This window comes from Peromyscus eremicus, chromosome 8a, assembly GCF_949786415.1.
Source record: "Peromyscus eremicus chromosome 8a, PerEre_H2_v1, whole genome shotgun sequence".
NCBI lineage: Eukaryota > Metazoa > Chordata > Mammalia > Rodentia > Cricetidae > Peromyscus > Peromyscus eremicus.
Window position 1 is genome coordinate 36,348,192 of NC_081423.1, and position 18,044 is coordinate 36,366,235.

Here is an 18,044-nt window from a genome sequence, read left to right on the forward strand (position 1 = left end):
ATCCCTTTGTTTCCAGAACACCTCCTTCCTGTAGACTTGCCCCAGGAAATGTGTAGTGCCCACACTGTCTGCAGTCAACAGTGAGGCATTCCTGTGACCTTGAGCACCTCAATGCTAACTTCAGACTCATCCAGAGCAATGGATGCAATCGCTTACAATCTGTCAGCTGTTGTAACATACAGATTGGCAGATTCATGACACATATTAACAGTAACACAGGTGATGGCAAATGAGCTAAAAATCTTGAACTCTCATCCTCTTCTGTCCAATTCTCTAATTTACACACATCATCTCCCACCTGAGCAGGTCAGGGTACAAATCTTTCCACCATAATAAGCAAGGATGGATAGCTCAGATTCACCATGCCCACACCCAACCGTGTTCTCTACAACCTAACCTGAAGAGAAAACTGTACTTCGATGCTTCAGGATTAGCAAATTTACTTTAGGGAAGTATGGGAAGCTACTGCATCCAAGTCCCTTGATTCGCTAAAGCTCGCTCTAAGTGAAGAGGACATGTGGCATTTATAACTGCTTGCTGAGGGAGAAAGGAGACAGAGCTGGGAATGGAGAGCCATGAGGCCTCAGAGCAGGCCCTGCTGTGCTCTGCACTCCGTGTTAATCCATGCTTGCCCAGGCTCTGGCCCTCAGAAATGGAGGAAGCACCAGCCACAGACCTGCTACAGGACGAGAATGCTGGTGGTGATCTCCACTCAGACTTTACAAGCGTAATGTGAGCTTCTGTCATGTATAAAGAAAAGCCTGCCTGGTGGCTGTCAAAGCTTTTGCTAGAGCTCAGCTTTCCCAACACACTTCATCTTGTAGAAGCATGATTAAAACACAAAGGAGGAAGGCAGGCGTTCAGAAAGACTAGCTGAGCTCTTAAACAGGACCATAATGAAGAGAGAGAGAGAGAGAGAGTGTGCACTCTATCTCTGGATCTAACTATTTAGAAGTCAAAATGCTCCGTACATTACCTATACCCCACCCCCAAGATCCCCTAAAAACTAAGAAATCTCCAGTATTTGCTTGCTCTAGTTGATATTTAGAACAAAGTTGACAACTTAAAGCTTTATAATAGTCTGTTTTAATATAAACAAATGTTGGAATCAATCAATGTCCATCTCGGGAAGCTTCTTGTCTGCATCAGAAGGCACAGCTGTGTCTGCACCCTGCTCAGCCGCCTGGGGGCCTGGGTTATCTCCTTGGCCGTCCACTGGTCCATTCTGCTCAGCATGTTTTGGCTCCTCCTTTGGGGGTTCCACTTTGGGTTTGGGCTTTGAAATTATAGGACTGCAAATACTCGTCAGCTCCTAGAATGGTAAAGAAAGAAAACGATGATTTCTTATAAATTAAACATATTTTATTTTGCATGCTAAACCCCAGTAGCTAAGACGTACAATAAGTCCCAACTGTTAATAACAAAAGAGCGGCCAAGAAAAGTCCAAAGTACATAAAGTTGCAAACTACCTTAATCTTAGCTTCAATCTCCTTTGTCTTGACAACTGGATCCAGGGTCAGACTCTGCTTGTTCTGCAGGTTCAGCTTGTTATTCATCCACTCCATCGCCTCGTTGGTGCTCTTCTCTACCTTCGTCATGTCGGCAGCATCCAAGTGCTCATACTGGTCCTCCTACAAGTGTAGGGTGGACAGATAAGTGCCAAAAGTACATCACTCCCTGCCCAATACTGCCTTTCAAAAAATCCTCATTTGGGGCTGGAGAGATAGTTTGGTGGCTAAGGGCATTTGCTGCTCTTGTAAGACCCAAGTTCAGTTCCCTTCACCCACACTGGGCAGCTTCAAACCACCTCTAACTCCAGCCCCAAGAAGAATCCAACACATTCTATGTGCACAAGAATAAAACTAATAAAATACTCCTTTAATCCCAGCCCTCGGGAAGAGGAGGCAGGCAGATCTCTGAGTTCCAAGCCAGCCACAGGGCTACACAAAGAAACCCTGTCTCGAAAAACCAAAATACAAAAAACAAAATCAAACAAACAAAAACAAATACACAGTGCCCTGACCAAAATCATAGAAAAATAAAAATAAGAATAAGATACCTTGTTTTTGAAAGAGCTGATCACTTTCATATACTGTTGGATTTGCTTCCCTAGTTCTTCAAATAACTTTGGTCTTTCTTCAGATTCCTGGAACCGTGTCTTAATAGGCTGACCTAGATTCTAGTAGGAGAATGCACAGGTTTGTACAGGGTAGCTTACACAATTTAAGTTACAGTGCTACTACTAGGACTAAGAGTAACGGAGCTGAAGTGTCGTTCTCTGGGTATGTGTGTGCACACATGAATACATACAAATATATAAACAACAATACGTGCATGTACAGTAAGATAAATAAATGTTTCTCCAAACCATTACAAGTATCAGGCTCCTCTGGGGGCTCATGAGCATAAGTCAAGACTGTCCTAAGTGGAATTGTTTCTCATTACTGACCAAATCCCAGTTCTCACTGGAGGAGGAAACCAAAAGTTATGTCTTCTAAATGTACTTGCCCAACAATTTTTCTTATTAAAAATCACACTGTAGCAAGCAGATCTCTGTAAGTTCGAGGCCAGCTTGGTCTAGAGAGCAAGTTCCAGAACAGCCAGGGCTACACAGAAAAGGCCTGTCTCAAAAAACATACAAACAAAAAAGCATACTGGCGGGCTGGAGAGATAGCTCAGCAGTTAAGAGCACTGGCTGCCCTTTCAGAGAAGGTGGGTTCAAGTCCTAGCAGCCAAACGGTGGCTCAGAACCATCTGTAGCCCCAGCTCCAGGAGATCAGAATCCTGGCCTCCAGGGACATTGCACAGACATGGCACAAAAGAACACATCTAGGCAAACACTTACATAAAAATAAACAAAACCTCAACAACAACAACAAAACCTTTAAGTCATATTAGATTCTGATGAAATCACATTACCACTATTAAGGTAAAAGTGGCAAAATCTAGAGGCTGGAGAGATGACTCAGTGGTTACAGAATTAGCTGCTCTTGCAGAGGACCCAGTTTCAATTCCCAGCACTCACATGGTGGCTCACAACTGTCTGTAACTCCAGTTTCAGGGCATCCAATATCCTCTTTTAGCTTCCTTGGGCATCAGACACATAAGTGGCGCACAGATACGCACACAGGCAAAACACTCATACACATAAAGAAATAAAAGGTTAAAAATAAAATAAAATAAAAAAAGTGGCAAAATCCACACCCAGAGAAAATTCTCCACAACAAATGGAGAAAGGGCAGTCTCTTCAGCACATACATGAGGAAAAAGTAGAACATAAGGTCAGCCACAGACATAGATGAGGAGACACATATGTGCACTACATCTGGGTCCCAATGCAAATCCACTAGATGATCACTGTTTAGAAAATGAACTTGAAAACTCAACACAGTGACACTGGAGATCTCTGGTGCAATGATGGTGCAGCATGAGGCTTTTATGAGCATACTGAAATATTCTGTATTAAACATAACCCAAATCACAGAAAATCTAACTCAAACTTAGAGAAATGTACAGAGAAGACACTAGCCAAGATGGCCTAAATGATTGGTCCTCAACTTTCACATGCCTGGCACCTCTCAAAAGACAAAGAAAAACATTTTGCACAGGGAAGTTGGGTAGTGGTGGTGCGTGCCTTTAGTTTCAGCACTTGCGAGGCAAAGGCTGGTAGATCTGAGATCAAGGCTGGCCTGATCTACATACTGAGTTCCAGAACAGCTAGCTAGGCGACAGAGAGAGACTCTGTCTCAACAATAAACAAGTAAAACCCACAAAGGCACAGCTAGCAGGAGCACTTGCACCCCTGCCAGGGTGAGCTAAGCCCCAGGCACTGTCCTTGAGCCACCCACTCTGGACAGCTGTAATGCCCAGTTCTCCGGAAGTCCACAGTGCGAAGCTGAAACAAAAGGCCATGTTCCGCTTTGCTCTCAGTGAATTTACAACGTTTTCCAAACAAAGACCTCAATCAGGGTGATAATTTCTGTGTTAACCATCCAGTTTTACCATACAAGAGATGCTCTGCTTTCACCTAGAAGAGAACTATTCCAGGCCTCAGCTTACACTGTGGGGGCACGCCTTTAATCCCAGCACTCGGGAGGCAGAGCCAGGCAGATCTCTGTGAGCTCCAGGCCAGCCTGGTCTACACAGCAAGTCCAGGACAGGCAACAGAGCTACAGAGAAACCCTGTCTGGAAAAACCAAAACAAAACAAAAAAAGGTCACTTACTTTTAATTCAGCCAATTTGTCTACATAAACTTGCTTTGGTTGGTCTTCTCCATCTTCATACAACCAATTTTCAGTATCCTCTAATTTTAAGGTAAAACTATTACGATCCTGTAAATAAAGAAAACATTATAATTCCCTCTCTCTCTCTCTCTCTCTCTCACACACACACACACACACACACACACACTCATACTGTAATGGGAAACATTCTAACAATAAAGAAAATAGTAAAGAAATACAAAACCAGGCTGGGGAGATGGATCAGTAAGTGAGTTAATGTGCCTACAATACCCAGAACCCATGTAGAAGCCAAGCAGGTAAGCGGCTCCTATGATCTCAGCACTCAGGAGACAAGAGATCAAGAGATGGGGGTCCCTGGAATAGGCTGGCTAGATACACTAGTAAAAACAAGCTAGTTGCAGGTTCAAGGAAAGACTGCCTCAAAAAGAAAAGTAGAGAACTGCAGACATCAACTCTGAGCCTCTACCTAGACTCACACCCATGTGTACCCTTCACACATGTAAGTTTTTGAATATATGCATGTTTAGTTTACCACTATGTAACTCCCAAAGAGATACATGTTTTAGTATTTGGGTTTATTTTATGCATATGAATGTTTTGCTTGCCCGTATGTACTTGTACCACATGCATGCAGTGTCCATGGAGGCCAGGAAAGGGTGTCAATTCTCTAGAACTGTAGTTACAGAAACTGTGAGCCACCATATGGGTGCCGAGAACCAATCTCAGATCCTCTAAAAGAGCAGCAAGTACTCTAACCACTGAGCTCTCTCTCCAAACATTTTTAGTCACTTGATCACGCGCGCGCGCACACACACACACACACACACACAGTAGCCAAGCTTCCTTCTCAAGCGTCTGAAGCTCTCCCTACACACCCACAGAAAGGGAGCGGCACACTTACATCTTCACTCACAAACTTCTCATATTCACCACTAAGTTTGTCTCTCATCTCGTACACATATTCTTCCACCGCGTTCTTGGCATCGTTCCGTTCCTTCTCCAGTTTATCCTGCATGATCATCTTACCCTGGAACAGGAGCAATAGATGAGACACGAGGCCAGCTATGAGCATCAACTGACACAAGTGAAGAGCAAAGAGTGTTCCCCGCTCCAATCCTTTCAATTCTTGTGAGTCACCCCAAGAAAACAGAGCCAGGAATAGAACCAGGAAGAAAATTTGAAGATCACAGCTTTGTGGGGTTTGTTTTGAAGGGAGGGAATAGTCAAAATATTAAGATATACCCAAAAAAGCAAAATCAAATATATTTAAGACAAAGATTTGAGTGGCAGCACACACCTTTGATCCCAACACTTGGTAGGCAGAAGCAGGTGGATGTATCTGTGAGTTTCAGGTCAGAGTGTTCTACTGAGTAAGTTCCAGGATGGCCAGGGCTACACAGAGAAACCCTGTCTTGGGGGGGGGGGGGGATCCCTAAAGCTGTTTATAAGAACCTTTTTTTGCCAAGCATGGTGGCACACACCTTTAGTCCTGGCGCTTGGGAGACAGAGGCTAGGGAATCTGAGTTCAAGGCCAGCTGGGACTGTTACACAGAGAAATCCTGCCCAGAAAAACCAATCAATCAATAAAATGGAAAAGTAATTTTATGTTAGGGCCACCACAACACGAGGAACTATATTAAAGGCATTAGGAAAGATAAGAACCACTATCTTAAAGGCTACACAGTCTGAATGTACCTCGTTCTCTGTATACAGGCCGACCATCTCTCGGTCCAGCTGCCACAGGAGTTGGCTCTCGATGGGCAGGTCCACAGTGCTGGTCTTCACTTTTGCCTTCTTGGCTTGAGGTGGTTGGTCCGTCTTTTTATCTTTTGATCCAGCTTGAGAGGTCTTTAAAAAAAAAAAAAAAATGAACAAAAACATACAGACTAACCCTACATTTTAAAATGGATCAAGTCAAAAGTAACTCATGATTATCATCTTGAAAATGAGAAGTGAATCTGTCATCTCTGGAGTAGTACATTCAGGAGGAAACCATAATGGTGGATTTTAGGGGTCTGGGAAAGAACAGGTAGAGAATTTTATTCTGCGAGATAGAAAACAATGGGTACTACAGTGCGATATGCTTTAAAATGTAACCTCGTGTGTATTTTTCAACTGAAAATGAAAAACAGCTAACACACCTAACAACCCTCTGCAATCTCACAACCAACATACAAAACACTTGGATAGCACAGGCTGGGGGCACCAGGAGTTCAAGGTCAGCCTGAGCTATGTGAGACCCTGTCTCAAAAAAAACCCAACCACACACACACAAACCCAAAAAACCACCACCATCACCACCACCTACAAAGCTAGGTGGGAAATCTGTTCCATGACATGGAAATGGGTCACAGATTTTAATCACCACAGGGACCTGCCTAAACAGCAGAGACTGAAAAGACGGTGGAATTAGAACCTAAAAAAAATCACATTCTTAAATTTTTATTTGTATGTGTGCATGTATACATGCTATGGTACATGTGGGTGGGGGTCAGAAGACAATTTGTAGAGAATCAATATAATATGAGATCCAACTCAAGGCTGGCCCTGCACTGGGGATGGAATTTAGCACTGTTACCAACTGACCCATCTCCCTAGCCACACCTTGTAACAGAAGGAATGGCCCTTCTTGCTCCCTAGCCACCTTGGTGGCTGCTCTTGGTTAGAGGCCATTCCACACCTCCATAGGAAAATAGTAGCCACAAAGACAGAAATCTCAGCTAGAATACTATATATTATGTTGTCCCACACTGGTATTTATCACTATAAGGACAACAATATTCAATAGGGTACGGCATATGGAAAGTACCAGAGTAGATACACTGGCTAGCACCGAATCAGATGTTTCTCAATTACATACATGTCAGAACAGACTCATGAAAAATAAACCATCAAAATTTTTCTTCATGTCGAGCGGTGGTGGCGCACATCTTTAATCCTGGCACTCAGGAGGCAAAGGCAGGCGGATCTCTGTGAGTTTGAGGCCAGCCTAGTCTACTAAGCAAGTACTAAGCAAGTTCCAGGGTTACACAGAGAGATCCTGTCTGGGGAGGGGAGGAGGTAATATTTTCTACACACACACACACAAGACACACACACATATACACAAACAGAGACCAGAGTAAAACACTTGGCAAAATTTGAGAAAAGAAAAAAAACATATCTTCTGTCTGTCTGGAGAGGGGAAATAATAAATTTTTTCTACACACACAGTAAAACACTTGACAAAATTTAAGAAAAAAAAAATCTTCTGTCTCACTGCTTCATCAGTAACAAATTATCAACGATATATGCTCTTTTAACTTTCCAAAACACACTATGCAGTATAGCTAAAAATTCATACAAATAAGTAATAGTGTGTAACCACAGTCCAAGGCAGCCCCGGGGGTTTGTAAGACATCAAGAATTCTAAGAGACAGCCTGTACCTCCATTTCCTCAGACTCCACCTTGTTTTCTGCTGGTGTTTGTGGCTGCTGCTCTTCAGTGTGTGGTTCCTCCTGGTCCACTTGCATCTTCTGAAAAGTCAAATTAAACACTGAAACCAGAAGATTCTCAAAAAACACTAAGCAGCCTTCAATGGCACTCAAAGCCACATGGTATAGAATTCCCGTTGACTCCCCAGTGATCAGCATACTGAGGCTCAACACTCTAACTATGCACAAGTTACACAGGACACGAAGTTTTCCTCTCTGGAGTTCAACCTAACAATGTAGTACTTGTCCTGCCCAACATGCCCACCCTTGTAGGAAGTAGAGCAACTATAACATTAGCTTTGTGAACCATAAAGCACTCAGTGGAGTGTGGCAAATACAACCTCTGAAGCAAGCTTGTGCTTCCCTTCCACATGCTTCCTCCCAGAGCCTTGACTTTGTCAAGAGTCCTTACACCAACATTTTCATTCTCAAAAACATACCCTTTGTACATGCTGAAGAGAAACCCAGAGAATTCTTTCAGCAGCAATAATAAAGAAGTTTGTGGAGCACCTGAACCAAGAACTCCATGTGCATGGCCTATGGGAATGGTCCAAGATGCTATGGAGAATGCCGGTACCTGAATCCCCATACACACATCTGGGGAAGAAAGCCAAGCTTTTGGAGTCTGATGCACGAAGAGTTAAGACCTACATTTATCCAGGGGACATCTATTGTACTTCTGAAAACAAACTTAAGAGCATTTTCCTACAGTCAGTAGTAGTTTAAGCTGACAAATGGTCTGAAGGAAAGAGCCAATTGGAGTTCATTTCCATTCCAGTAAAATGTAAAAGTGGGTTGAGTGGGGAACGTACAAACACACTCAGCAGCTCTCAGTGCTCCTGTCTGCCAGTCAAATGACCAACATAATGATATAAAACATCCAGGTTACCTCTTCTTCCTTTGCATTCTGATCAGTCTCCATCGGCTCCTCATTTTCCTCGGACTTGTGCACTTCTACTAAGGACGCACTGGACACACTGAAAATGCCATGGACATTTACCCGAACCTTGACTTTCACTTTTGAGCTGGAGCCATCAGATTGTGGAGTGACTTTCTGAACTGAAAACTGAGCTAGGGATTTAAGAAAAGATGCAAGAGAATGCACAATGTAAGACTCAACTTAAACTTCCATATACATAAGAAAACAAGCAGGCTGTGCCAGACAGTAAAGAGCCCAATCCTACAATTTACTTTTAAAATTTTCTAGTTTGTGTCATTTCCTAAGAAATTATCATTTGTAAATCTCACCATTATACCAAATTTTGTTTTGGAAGGGTTTTTGTTTGTTTGTTTGTTTTTTGTGTTTTTTTTTTGTTTGTTTTTTTTCTTAAAGCCCAAAGGCAATTTTACTAGAGTTTAAAAGAAAGACTATAGGAAAGGCAAACTGTACATCTTGGCAGTTGCCAGAGAGAAAGAGAAAAACTCAGTAGGAGAGGTCAGCCCTATGGCGGGTTTCAGAGAAGAGTATGGAAGCTCAATGTGTTAGTGAGAGCATACCCAAGGCGGACAGAAAGGGATATAGAAGTTAGCCCTTCCGGGTATGATTGTCATACCCTATCCTACAAATGGAAAGCAGGGCAGCCAACTCCCCACATTTCTGCAGGCCACCGAAGCTGCTCCTGCTCTTCATTCACATGAAAGATCTTACAGAAATCTTGGTCTCTCTTCTTGATAGTATTTCCAATAACCATTCCCAGTTTGTAAAGACTCTGATCAACTTGGTTCCAAATTCTAGGATGGACTGATGCTGTAGAACAATTGTGTGATTTCTCTGCAAATCTTGAAATTCTATATTAGAACCAAGCTGGTCTCTATCATGCTTTTCATCAGGACCACCTTATAGTCGTCAGTCACCCACAATGTGCACTCAATCCAGGAATACTGCCACACAACACAAGGCTCCATTAAATAATAACCATCTGACTGCTTCTGTACCCAGGATTACAGACAGATGTTTGCTTTTGGGTCATAAAGCACTGAAATTTCTGAATAGTCTGTATTTCTTTCTTTTAGTACTCGCAAGTAGAGACAAGTTTTTGTTACTGTTTTAGGTTTCCAATTCTACTTACCGATAGCAGGATCTGGGTAGGGCAAATCCTGGGGGGAGCTATAGTAGGCCTCAAGAGTGAAAGGTTCCTTTCTATAAAAGGTGAGGACTTTGGAGAAAGGAGCAGCATGATTTTTGGGGAAGACTTCACAGTCACTAGAAGAAAAAGACAAAACCCCACAAATTCATAAAACTCCTTTTTATTAAAATATTCCAGGGCTGGAGAGATGACTCAGCGGTTTAAGAGCACTGACTGCTTTTCCAGAGGACCCAGGTTCAAATCTAGCACCCACATGGCAGCTAACTGTCTGTAATTCCAAGATCTGCCATCCTCACATAGACATACATGCAGGCAAAAGACCAATGTACATAAAATACAAATAAAGTATTACAAATTTTTAAAAAAATATTCCAATCTTTTCTTTTATTGGGGGGTTATGTTTCATAGGTATGTGCATGTTGAGGTCAGAGGACTGCCTTGAGTCCTCGCCTTCCACCTTAGTTGAGAATAAGGCCTCTGCTATTTACTGCTGCCCATTCCAGGCTCCCAGTGTGCAAGCTTCTAGGGATTCACCAAACTCCACCTCATCTCCCACCTCACCTGAGCTTTACATGGGATGTGGAGATTTGAACCCAGGTCTCCGGGCTTGCATTTTACCCACCTATCTCCTCAACCCAAATTCATGATATTCTTTTTTTTTTTTTTTTAAAGATTTATTTATTTATTATGTATACAGCATGTATGACTGCAGGCCAGAAGAGGGCACCAGATCTCATTACAGATGGCTGTGAGCCACCAGGTGGTTGCTGGGAATTGAACTCAGGACCTCTGGAAGAGCAGTCAGTGCTCTTAACCTCTGAGCCATCTCTCCAGCCCCCAATTTCATGATATTCTTAACACTTCTGACACATGCATCCTAAGATTATAATTACTGAATAGTCTTAGTTTCTTCTTGTTGGCTATTATTTCCAGGTTATTCAAGGGAAGCTAGAGATGGCTCAGCAGTTAAGAGCACTGGCTGCTCTTCCAAAGGACATAGGTTTGATTCCCAGCACCCACATGTTGGCTCACAACAATCTTTAACTTCATTTGTAGGGGATCCAATACCTTCCTCTGGACTCCTCAGACACTAACCACAGATATGGCATACAGGTACAGATGCAGGTAAAACACACAAATAAAAACAAAAAAATTTAATTAAGTGCATTTAAAAAATAACATACTTTTAAAAAGGAATATACCAAATCAACACAAGAAGGCAAAGTCTCAATGGGAACAAGTATAAAAAAATTAAATGACAGGGCACTGATTTATTCATGTCTTTAAAAAAAAAAATCTCAGGCTGGGGAGATGGCTCAGAGGTTAAGAGCACTGGCTGCTGTTCCAGAGATCCTGAGTTCAATTCCCAGTAACCACATGGTGGCTCACAACCACCTGTAGTGAGATCTGGTGCCCTCTTCTGGCCTGTAGGCATACATGCAGGTAGAACACTGGATACAAAATAAATTAAAAAAAAAAAAAAACAAACAAAAAAACAAAAAAACAAAAAAACAACTCATGTAGCCCAGTCTGACCAAATACTCACAATGTAGCTGAAGACAGCCTTTATCTCTTGATCTTCCTGCCTCCCTCCCACCTCTCATATGCTAGATTACAGGGTTCACTATCATTCCTGACCATGAATTTATACTTTGTTTCATGCACCTGACAGATATGTGTATAAAGGAAGGATAATGCATTACCTAGATTCAACACCCAAATGAGTATACATAAATGGCATTAATGATGTATTACCTTGACCCTTCTTCAGCAGGAGAATTCCATCTCAAAGATATTGGATATGCCACGACATCAGTGATAGAAAATTCTCTCACTTTGAAAGCAGGTGATAAGATTGCACACTAGAATGATAATTTCAGAAATTCCATTGACACATACAGATACTATAAATTGGCAATGACTTCAGGAGGCAATCACTGATTTATTTACTATCTTCAGTAGTAATGTAATGGTACCTGAATAGTTCTACAAAATGCTGTCATGGTCAAATTTTCTGTGGAACCTTGTTGTGGGACATTTGTTTATGCTATGGAACATTTGTTTAATGATGCAAAGATGTGTTGCATTCTTTTATGTTGCATTTGCTTTAACGCTGTGAAGCTGTGTTACTGTGCACATGTCTAAACACCTGATGGTCTAATAAAGAGCTAAATGGCCAATAGCGAGGCAGGAGATGAATAGGCGGGGTTGGCAGGCAGAGAAAATAATAGGAGAAATCTGGGAGAAAAGGAAGAAACAGCAAGAGAACAAGTAGAGGAGGACACTAGGGCCAGCCACCCCCACGGCCTGCAGTAGCTGTAAAGTAGCTAGAGTGCAAAGTCAGTCATACAGAAATAGAGAGGAAAACCACAGAGGCAAAAGGTAAATGGGATAATTTAAAGTTAAGAAAAGCTGGCTAGAAACAAGCCAACCTAAGGCCAGGCATCCATAAGAAATAATAAGCCTCCAGGTGTGGGTTATTTGGGAGCTGGTTGGTGGGCTCCCCAAAAGAATAAAAAGCCAAAAGAGTAAGAGTAAAAACAATCAACAACATAACCTAGCTTTGCTTTACCAGTTCCCATGAACTCGAAGTGCACTACTTCACAAGACAATTCAACCAATCCCAACAGCTCTAGCTTAGAGCTATGTGTTTCTGTCTGTCTGTCTGTCTGTCTCTCTCTCTCTCTCTCTCTCTCTCTCTCTCTCTCTCACACACACACACACACACACACACACACACACACACCAGCTTTGTTTTTCTGCTGTTGTGGTTTGGGTATTTTTCTAGACAGGGTTTCTCTGTGTAGCCCTAGCTGTCCTGGACTCACTCTGTAGACCAGGCTGGCCTCAAACTCAAGAGATCATCTGCATCTGCCTCCCAAGTGCTGGGATTAAAAGCGTGTGCCACCACTGCCCGGATTCTTAACTCATCTTCTAACACGTTACACAACCACTACCTTTATGTACATCAGAATCTTACACCTTGAGATTACCCTCAGGTTAACAGGTAGATTATGTTTTTGTTATGACATACGAACAAATACAAACTCACCTGCAGCGCACAGCCTCGAGTGACAGCTTCGTCTGCATTTAATGTTGTACTAAGTTCTTTACCAAAAAATTTGCTGATCTTCTCTTTCACTGCAGGAATTCGTGTGGCACCACCAACTATCTCCACTGCATAAATATCTTCTCTCTTTAACTCTACGCCACAACAATGAGACATTTATAAAAGAATCTTTAAATCAATATTTTACAATGAAGGAAAAAAGTAGTAAGAGCTCATAGGATCTAATCCACAGACATATTAAAACTCTGCTCCCTCACGTCCCCATCCCAATACACACATACACACTCACAGGAGGTGGCCTCTGGGAAAAGTAGTCACCTTGATTCTCAAGATAACAGAGAAGAGAGTACAACAGTGGGGTCTGTAAGGCACTGGCCAAACACACTACACTTTGCCCTGTATAGGTCCTGAGTGCCCAACAGTGTCACACAACCAACTAGCAAGGGATCCCACATTCCAGCCTATCGGCCACATGTGGGCCTCAAGTGTGATTTACCGTCACACTTCACCCAACCACCACCATCTCTTCAGAAGAGCGTTAAAGACACTGGCTTCAGGGCTGGTGAGGTGGCTCAGTGGGTCGAGGCACATGCTGAGGCCTGTTGAATGTAGAGTTCAGTCTGCAGAATCCACGCAAATGTGAAAGGAGAACATCAAGTCTGCTTAGTTGTCCTCTGACCTCCACTCAGTTTTCAAAAAACAAACAGGCTGCAGCCAGGCCATTAGGTATGTGCCTGTAGTTCTAGCTGGAGGCTGAGGAAGGGGAACTGGCTTGAGTAGAATTCCAGACCAGCCTAGGCAATACATCTCAGACTCCTCCACCTCCACCTCAGAAGGAAAAATGGGGAGCATGGAGGATATGACACTCCCAAAGTCCAAAGCAAAAACACATCTGTCATCACTGACTTAAGACCCAAGGCTTAAGACCCAAGTGGTGGCGCATGCCTTTAATCCCAGCACTTGGGAGGCAGAGGCAGGCGGATCTCTGTGAGTTCGAGGCCAGCCTGGACTATAGGGTGAGTTCCCCAGGAAAGTCGCAAAGCTACAGAGAAACTCTGTCTCGAAAAACCAAAAAAAAAAAAAAAAAAGAAAGAAAGAAAGAAAAGAAAAGAAAAAGGGGGGTCATGTGGATGCTAGGACTTAAACTTGGGTCCTCTGGTAGAACAGACAATGCCTGTTCTGACCTCAGAGTCATCTCTCTAGCCTCCTTTTTTGAGAATCTTCCTCTGAACCTGGAGCTCCAGTGCTGGAGGTTACAAGGGAGTACAGCTGCACTTGGGTTTTGTGTGGGTGCTGGAGAGCCCAACAAAGGCACTCATGGCTGAGCAACAAGCCTTTACCAACCAACTGAGCCATCTCAGACACACAATGAGCTAACCAAGGGCTCACTGACAGCAAGTTTATAAGACCACCACGCAAGCACTGCAAATACCTTTTAAGGGAGATTTATATCTCTGTGTTTGAGGCGAAAATGGGATTTTTTGGAGCAAACACTATACTCTTCATAGAAGGCTTTAGGGAGAAGAAACATTCCAAAGAGCAGATAAAGCTTATTGAAGCATAGAACTGACAGTGTTCATTAAGCAAATAATTGACAGAGAGGAAAAGATGGTAACACGTAAAACATTCCCAGAATCTGAAATATAAACAATTCAATGACAAAAATACTTACTGGATTGTTCCAAGACACTACGAAGTGGTGGCTCCACTCTTGCTAAGAGATCATCACACATCTCCAGAAATTTGCCTCTATTAAAGAAACAATAGGTTAAACCAATTTCAATTGTGTGTAGAAGAGAAAGCTTTATCACCAAACATCAGGTAATCTAAGCACTGGCAAGGGTGTGGAAACTGCAGCCCTGAGTAATGTAAAACAAAGCCCCAAAGTCTGGCTTTCTATTTCGAATACTGAACACAGCATTGCCACATGACTGCAATTCCACACTAGGTACACACAAACAGAAAAACATGTACATGATAGGCACAAGAGGCAGCATGACTCATAGAAATCAACAATTCAAATGCCTATCAATGGTACTCAGGAACAAAAAGGAACTGATGCATGGTACATCAAGAAAAATATGAAGTGCTGTGCTAGAAAGAAGCCAAACAAAGGACATCTATTACTTCATCTATATGAAATACTCGATATAGGTAAAACGACAAAAAGTTCAGTGTCAGCTTGGGTAAGAAAAGAGACAGAGCTGGGTGGTGGTGACACACACCATTAGTCCCAGCACTCGGGAGGCAGAGCCAGGTGGATCTCTGTGAGTTTGAAGCCAGCCTGGTCTACAGAGAGAGATCCAGGACAGGCTCCAAAACTACACAGTGAAACTCTGTCTCGAAAAACCAAAAACAGAAGAGACCACTAACGGACATAAAACTATTCTTTATGAGATCAGATTAGAATTAGAGAAAAATACAACTTCCATATATACACACCTTCCTCCCAGCAGTTCCTCTATCCACACCTTGTGCACAAATGAATACTGACATAGGAGTTTCTGCCAGCTGTCTACAAGGTCTAGAACAGGGCACATTGCTCCTATCCATTCCCCCCTTTCCTCCAGAATCCTTGGCAACAACACCAACTCTTTTTGTTTGCTTGGCTAGTTTTTGGTTTTCTTGGATTTTTTTTTTTTAACTATTTTGGGTTTTGCTCTGTTTGTTTTGTTTGGGTCCACGTGTCCACAGTTTTGTCTTTTCCATTACGTCACACATTTGGCTTCAGAGAGTACAGAGCATTCTCTGGCTGGCTCTTTCACTGAGCACCATGCTGGAACCCCGGCCCCCCCATTTCTCACAGCCTCATTTCTCACTCAAAAAAACTGAGCTGCAGTGACAGTTGTTTGTTAACTTAAAAATCTAAACTAGACAGGCAGTGGTGGTCCATGCCTTTAATCCCAACGCTTGGAAGGCAGGGGCAGGCAGATCTCTGTGAGCTCAAGCCCAGCCTGGTCTACAGAACAAGTTTCAGGACAGGCTCCAAAGAGAAACCCTGTGTGTGTGGAGGTGGGGTGGGGGGGACTAAGATGGATGTGGTGGCTCACCTCTAATCCCAGCACTTGGGAAACTACATCAAGAAGATTGCTGTTTTAGGCCAGCTTGGGTAAAGACCAAGTTCTAGGCCAGTGTGAGCTATAGAGTGAGGGTCTCTCTCCCACACACACACAAAAAAAGCAAACAAACAAAATACCTAATAAACAAGCTTTTTTAAAAAAGAAAGAAAGTAAAAGGTGAGGCTAGTGAGATGGCTCCTCACTTGGGAAAAGTGCCCAGCACACACGCGAGCCCAGCAGCCTGAGTTTGATGGCCATAAGCGACAACAATGGGAGGGAGAGAACTGGCGCTACAACTTTCCCTCTGACCTCCACTATGCACTGGGACATGCATATGTATGCACACATTAAGCTCCTTAGTATCCTATAAACCAGGTGAAGCGGAACACAGCTGTAATTCTATCACTCAAAACGAGATAAGAGAATGAGAACGGCAGTCATTAGTATACATGGCAAATCTGGGGCCAGCCTGTGCTACAATAAGAACCCACATCAAGAAAACACAAATTTTTCTCATTGCCCTATTATCATTCAAATCTTATATATACCCAAGGCCCAAGCAAATAGTGAATATACTTTCTACCCTTAGTCTATTCTAAACATTTTATATAAAATAAACAGAAGTATGTCACTGAGTTCTTTCAAAGTCTAACGACTAGCATGTCTCAAGGTCCATATCCATGATTTATTATATATCTTCATTTTATTACTTTTTTAAAGATTTATTATTTTATGTGTATGGGCATTTTGCCTGCATGTATGTATATGCACCATGTGCCCTCAGATCAGAAAAGGATATTGGATCCCTTGGAACTGGGGTTATAAGCGATTGTGAGCTTATAACCCACATTGCTGCTAGTAACTGAACCCAGGACCTATGCAAGAGTAACACATGCTCTTTCTTAACAACTGAACCATCTCTCCAGCTCCCTACCTACATGTTTCAAACTGCCAACAATAATCCAGTAATGAGCCAAGCCCCGTTTTGTTTACCAGTTGATGTGAGCTGCTGCCACTCTGGGCCAATCACGAATAGTGTTGCTATAAAAACATGTTGTACACGAGATTCTAAATAAGGGCAAACTACTGCCGGCTACAATCACTATCAGCGTTAGAAAAATAATAGGCCGTGAAGAGGTGGGGGGGGGGGGCTAGGAAAAACCTCAAAGAACTGAGGAGGCCAACAACAGCTTAAGTCAGGAGAGGTTTGCATATCCACAGCGAGAGTATAAAAGCCCCGCCAGGACAGCAGCGGAGAGCAACCCTAAAAGCCCCCTTAAATGGAGATGCTGCTCAGAGATTAACAGTTGCTGTTTTTTCAAGAATCCATATGGTAGCTCATAACCACAGCTCTACTGCCAGAGAATCCAACATCCTCCCTCTTCCCACCTCTGAGGGCACCAGGAATGCCCATGGTGCACCTACATACAAACAGGCAAACACTCAAACAAATCTTTTGAACAGAAAGGAAAAAAAAAGCTTCTCTTAAACGGAAAAAGAAACTGTAAGGAGAGAAAAAAAACACTAATAACCAACTCCAAACTGGGTAAGAAAATAACAGTAGAGTCAAAAAGAAGAAGAAAAGCCATTTAAACACTGTTTCCCAAGGGCTGGGGGTGGTGATCAGTTGTACAATGCTTGTTTAGCATGCATGTAGGCCTGGGTTCCTGCCCACAAAACATAAACAGGTACTGGTAGCACATGCCTGTCATCCTAGCACTCAGGAGTAGTACATGAAAGAAAAGCAAGAGCTCAAAGTCATCCTCAGTCAGCCTAAGATACACAATGACCTGTCAGAGGGGAAAAAAGTTCAACAGGTTGGTGTGGTGCATGCCTTTAAGTCCAGTACTTGAGAGGCAGAGGGCAGAAGCAGGTGGATCTCCAAGTTCAAGGCCAGTCTGGGACAGGGCTACAAAGGGAAACCCTGTCTCAATACACACACACACACACACACACACACACACACACACACACACACACACAAATAGCTATGATGTAATGCTAGTTTTTGGGAGTAGACCAGCTTGCATTACAGTTGAGTTCCAAGCCAACCAGCACCAGAGCTGACAACTGTTTCACAAAAGTAAAAGCATCTGGACAAAAGCTGAC

The 18,044-nt window shown here is 42.8% G+C and overlaps 1 protein-coding gene across 3 annotated transcripts in view; it reads right to left on the reverse strand.

The window, feature by feature from the left end:
* Positions 1-1,067: 1,067 nt before the first annotated feature.
* Hspa4 (heat shock protein family A (Hsp70) member 4) overlaps positions 1,068-18,044 on the reverse strand; it is a 43,408-nt gene continuing 26,431 nt past the window's right edge. For 2 of the 3 annotated variants that reach the window (XM_059270537.1, XM_059270538.1), the window contains exons 8-18: positions 14,549-14,625; positions 12,859-13,010; positions 11,562-11,668; positions 9,789-9,922; positions 8,609-8,790; positions 7,672-7,761; positions 5,941-6,093; positions 5,147-5,272; positions 4,225-4,332; positions 2,060-2,179; positions 1,068-1,631 (exon numbers count right to left, since the gene is read on the reverse strand). In XM_059270537.1, coding sequence (XP_059126520.1) covers positions 1,389-1,631; positions 2,060-2,179; positions 4,225-4,332; positions 5,147-5,272; positions 5,941-6,093; positions 7,672-7,761; positions 8,609-8,790; positions 9,789-9,922; positions 11,562-11,668; positions 12,859-13,010; positions 14,549-14,625 — 1,492 coding nt within the window. In that variant the 3' untranslated portion in view covers positions 1,068-1,388. The remainder of the gene's footprint in view (positions 1,632-2,059; positions 2,180-4,224; positions 4,333-5,146; positions 5,273-5,940; positions 6,094-7,671; positions 7,762-8,608; positions 8,791-9,788; positions 9,923-11,561; positions 11,669-12,858; positions 13,011-14,548; positions 14,626-18,044) is intronic. The other variant, XM_059270539.1, reaches the window with a different exon arrangement.